Source organism: Glossina fuscipes, unplaced genomic scaffold (assembly GCF_014805625.2).
Source record: "Glossina fuscipes isolate IAEA_lab_2018 unplaced genomic scaffold, Yale_Gfus_2 111, whole genome shotgun sequence".
Lineage (NCBI taxonomy): Eukaryota > Metazoa > Arthropoda > Insecta > Diptera > Glossinidae > Glossina > Glossina fuscipes.
In genome coordinates, this window is record NW_023998454.1 from 282,636 (window position 1) to 287,812 (window position 5,177).

At 34.2% G+C, this 5,177-nt stretch overlaps 1 protein-coding gene across 1 annotated transcript; it reads left to right on the forward strand.

Annotated features, from left to right (window-relative positions):
• The first annotated feature begins 2,386 nt into the window (after positions 1 to 2,386).
• LOC119639067 (zinc finger protein 883-like) lies at positions 2,387 to 4,655 on the forward strand. Its single transcript, XM_038036251.1, has 4 exons — positions 2,387 to 2,468; positions 2,535 to 3,197; positions 3,254 to 3,642; positions 3,695 to 4,655. The coding sequence occupies exons 2-4, from the start codon at positions 3,030 to 3,032 to the stop codon at positions 4,560 to 4,562; spliced, it is 1,425 nt and encodes a 474-aa protein (XP_037892179.1). The 5' UTR covers positions 2,387 to 2,468; positions 2,535 to 3,029; the 3' UTR covers positions 4,563 to 4,655.
• Positions 4,656 to 5,177: the final 522 nt, after the last annotated feature.

Consider the following 5,177-nt stretch of genomic DNA (forward strand, 5'->3'; position numbering starts at 1 on the left):
GTCTTCATGAACATTCTCGAATCGATCTCTACCTCAAAACATAATGTCAACTTCTCTTGTATGAGGTTATGCCAAGAAAAGCTCATTTTTTATTACAACAACGGCTACGATATATATGCCACTGACGGTTCCGTCGGACATAATGTATCTGGCTTCTCGGTCGTGAAACATCTATCTGAAACACTACATCGAGTTAAAGTGGAACTTTCGTCGACTTTTATTGAGTTGTTCGCCATTTCACATGCTATTAAGGTTGCTATCTCCGATGGTATCAGAAGGTTTGTTATTTTTTCTGACAGCAAGTCAGCTCTACTTCTAATAAATAAAAGAGATGCAGAAAATCAATATGTGTTTGATATTCACAAGATGTTGCACGAATCTCAAGTGGATGACTGTCCCCTCGTTTGGGTACCTGGCCACTGCGGCTTTTTTTTTTAATTGTAAAAACCGACTTTCATGCAGGGAGAGCTCGTGTTGATGGGACAATTTTGTCCATCAAATACACTCCCAATGAAGCAATTCGGGCAATTCGCAACCACATCCTTCAACAGCTAAACGACGAATTTAAAGAAATCGCGCGCGTTAAATCCAATCGTCGTTTCTATAAATTAAATCCCACATTTCAATTTAAATCCTTTTCTGTATCTCCTTTTAATTCCTGGGAAATCAAAATTCTTTATAGACTCATGAGTGGTCATACTTATGACAAAGTTTATTTAAAAATGATTCGTGCTATACTATGTGATGTTTGTGAAGTTTGCAATGTTGTTGAGTCTGCTGAGCATCTAATCTTCAGATGTCACAGGCTTGATGGCATTAGAGATTCCTTTAGCTTCTTCAACTTATATGGCTGTCTCCTCGATCTCTTTGCAGCAAAAAATGTACGTCAACTCGGGGAACTAACTTGCTTTATTAGAAAAGCTAATTTATCCTATTCGAATTTTTTTTTTTCGTCTTCTTTCCTTTTTTTTCTTCCGTTTTTGCGTTCAATCATCTTCTATTACCATAGCATTCCTTTTCGTTTTCAGCCAAAGTTTGCAACACTGTTTAACTTTCAAGAACTCAACAAGCACAATTACACACACATACAGAATTACATTTAATATGCTCACTCCATCTATTAAGGCCGCTCTTTTTTTTTTTGTTACGTTTTATACATAATCGTGACTAAAAATTACAACAGTTTATTATCTGGACATATAAGCCACAAATCTATTGGCTTAGTCCATCTCCGTTCAATATACCAAAAAAAAAAAAAAAATCCAACAAAATCTTGAACATCGCTCTTCTTGGATTTTTATTAATTTTCTTCACTTTTCAATCAAAAGAAATTCTCTACCAAGTTGCACATTTTGCACATATTTTCCAAAATTTTAACTTTTCTAAAACTCTTAACATTATTTCAAAGAATATTAAGGGCAATTTTTATTTTTCTCAACATCCTCAGTAAACATCTCTGTTTTCTTTTCTTTCTCTCTTTTCTTCTCATTGTCAAAAAAAAAAACAAAAATGTGACGAAATGTAGCGAAACGATTAACGTCAGACCCTTATTTTTCGTTAGTGAACTTAGCAATTCCTACAACACAAGCTTGCATTCGTAACGAAAATTTAGTAAAACCACATGTTACAAGCTGCAGAAGTTATATCTTGATTTTCCGGATTTTGCGCTTTATAGTGCGTGCAAGCAGTTGTGCACGGGTACACAAACAATGGAAAAGTTTTCCTGATCCCCGTGTTTTTTTTCGATCGTATTTGCTCTTCCATTAAAATGCGTCATAGACCTTGAAAAACGAATGTAATACTACACCAATGCATCTCTTAACAATATTCCTCGTCTTGCAATACGTATAATCGTGTTTGCATTCGATGACCTCTTGTGATACACAAAACTTTTGAAAGAATGTATTTGTAACGATAAGTATACATTTTAATTTACAAACATATAATATCACTGACTTGCAAAGTTTCGGATAACGTAAGAGAACTTGAAGCGTACGGCGGAGTTTTTCTAAGTCCCACAAAATTTGCTTTCCTGATATGTACATACTTCTAAACACTACTTGATTATTTACTTACCCTTTGTTTTGTTTTGTTTAGTAAAATGAATTAGGCCATTTGTCCATAAAACTAATATATCCAATAGAGTGACGAGTTTTTACTATTTCCTTTCCACTATACCAATGATAGCGATATTGTGTGATGATGTATGGCAAGATTGATGACACAATTCCAGGCAAGCGTTGGAGAGTTAAGAGTATTAATTAGACAATTGAAGCAAAATAAATGTATAAATGTACGTATCTTTCATAAATTTAATATTTTTGTTTGATTTTATAAATGCAGCTCTAAAGAACCAATACTAACATAAAGCTTGAGCAATTTTGCTTATGCCAATTTTGACAATTCTGAGAGAGCGTTTCTTGTATCTTGTGGAACGATTCAAATCCTCCTACGCTACCCAAAAATTTGTAAGTAAATCATTTTATATGTCTACCAACAGCGTACATTGTGTATATATATATTTTTACATATAGATTCCTGAAAAAATTTTTTGCGTGCGCCATAACGTGTAAAATCCAGTACGGTGCAGACGTTTCGCTAGGGACGTCTCAATTAAGGTGAATAAGGAAGGACATAAGAGCGGGCATATCGTCTGCATCTTCAAATTTAATTGTAATTAAACAAAAAATATAAGAAACAAACCGGCTTGTAGACAAACAAACGTCAACTTTGCCCATTATTTTCCCATTATTTTTTCGAAATAAGTTTTCAATGACGAAAGTCATACAAAACTCTAAGTAAAATGGCTCTAAGGGTACGTCTTCCAGGTGAGAGCTAGTTAACTAAAAGATACAAGATACATAATTAGTGCCCAATTTAACCTTAACGACAAAAGAGAGAAAAAATTAAGATACTGTCATTCCATTGAGTTGTTTTTGGTATAAATAGAGAAGAAGAAGAAGTATCTTTGTTTGCTACGGTAATAAATTTTACATTTTTAAAGAGTAGAATAAATACGCGTGAAAGAAATGAATTGTGGTCCTATTAGCTCCGGGTATACGAAAATAACGTATAAAGGATGTCGCACGTGCGCAAGGACAGCATCAAGTTTTCAGGCTTTACATCAAATAATTAATGATGCGGATACTCAATCAAAAAGTTATGGAGAATTGTTAGTAAGCCTGTTGAAAGTGGAGGTAGGTTTCAAGTTAAAAAGTACATGTGAGCTGTAACCAAGTGGTTTTTTGCTTAGTATGCACCCAGTATCGAAGATCAATTCCCTCAGAAACTTTGCAAAAAGTGCGCCAGTTTACTCAAGAAAGTGTACATATTTATTGGAGAAGCAGAGAAGCGACATGAGGAATTAATGCAATATCTGTGTGGTATTACAGCTCAAAATTGTTTACAAGAAATACCTATTGACCTGCCTCAGCAAAAGGGAATGCAAATAAAGGCAGATCCTGACATAACTGAGTCGTCACATAATTTGTTAGAGTTAATAGAAGTGCAAATTAAAACAGAACCACAATTATCGGAGGAAGCGTTACCTTTAACAAAGCGTAGAAGCATACAGGCGGATGCCTTCATAACGTCTAATTTAAACCACAATAACCACTGCAATACAGATCAGCAGACGCTAAGGTAGATTTATAAGAAGAATTTAAATTGTGCGTTATTAAAAAATTGCTTTCAGTGACTTTCGCTTAAAAAATGAATGCAATGATACCAGTGATGCATTGTCAGAAACAGAAGATGATGTAAAAGATATTAAATTGCCGCAAGCATCTTTAGCCATACGGTGTGACATGTGCGATAAAGTCTATGATAATTCAATAGCTTTGAAAAAGCACAAAACTTATGCTCATATGCCAGAGGAGCAAAAAATTCCCTGCGCTTTGTGTAGTTATAAATCAAGTCGTCCGTCAGTGATTAGACTGCATTTAAAAAATATGCATGGCCCAGAAATGGTAGATAAATATTTTAAGCCCCGCAGAGTTCTAAAAGGGAATTTGTTCTGCGCCTTATGTCCCAAACGCTACAGTAGCAAAGATAATCTTCAAAAACATATCAAGAAAGTACACAATAACGATAATTCGGTAAAGAAAACTGACCACAAGACTAAAAATAAATCGGATCAAATCTTTTTATGCACTTTTTGCGGTCAGTCGTTTGCTGAAAAAGGAACTTTGAGCAAACACATCCGTATTCATACCGGCGATAAACCGTTTAAATGCAATTTCTGCGAAAAAACCTTTAGAAACTCATCAAATTTAAAATATCATCTTACTACACATAGCGATGAAAAGCCGCACACTTGCTCAGAATGTGGCAAGTCATTCAAACGCAAAGACAAGTTGCGCTCACATATGCATGTTCATTCTGAGTTACGTCCTTACAAATGCAGCGAATGCGGAAAAACCTTTAAGTACTCAGGAGTGCTTAAAACACATATGCAAATTCATAAAAATCAAGTACCACTCACGTGTAGAACTTGTGGTGAAATTTTTTCGTTGAGAACTTCTCTAAATATACATTGTGTAAAAATGGGGCATTTGCAGTAGAAACAATCAATCTTAGGACATGCAATAAACGTTTGTTTCACATTTACAGATTGTATTCGCTAGAAAATCAAAAATGCGGTTAAGTTATTTATTATTTTTTCTATGTCAAAATAAACAAATATTATTAATTAAATTTGAAAAGAAAAAGAATGTTAATTTTATTATTATTATTATTATTATAATTTTAGACTAATAAAATAAATTCTTACACTAAAAAAAAAAGACATTGAGCAGCACAGGCTATCGGCCCTAATTTAAATAAATGTACATTAGATAATGAGCTCAGTAGTATTAATAAAGTAGTATATAGAATTTATATTCGGTTCTGAAGCTGATTTTAGAATGTCCAAAGGATTAGTCGCTCCAAATGCAATACTTCTAGCCAAGGAAAACTTAAGGCAGTCGCAGGGAATGTGCTTTATAGTTAGAATTTGTCCACAACCGCAGATTGGGGAGGAAGATTTTCAAGATCCATTGGTGAGTTGCGATAGTATGACAAAGGCGAATTCTCGAAAATGTTTGGATCTTGGTTTTCTCAACGTTTGTTGGATATAAAGGTGAAATTAATTGAGGGTTAATGGAAGAGTAGTGTTGATGATGGCATTGTAAATTTCC

Bases quoted from the DNA above. Each gene is read 5' to 3' on its own strand.
- LOC119639067 (XM_038036251.1), top strand. From the start codon at position 3,030: ATGAATTGTGGTCCTATTAGCTCCGGGTATACGAAAATAACGTATAAA. The intron at 3,198-3,253 runs GTAGGTTTCAAG...TTTTTTGCTTAG, and splicing joins TAAGCCTGTTGAAAGTGGAG to TATGCACCCAGTATCGAAGA. The intron at 3,643-3,694 runs GTAGATTTATAA...AATTGCTTTCAG, and splicing joins ACAGATCAGCAGACGCTAAG to TGACTTTCGCTTAAAAAATG.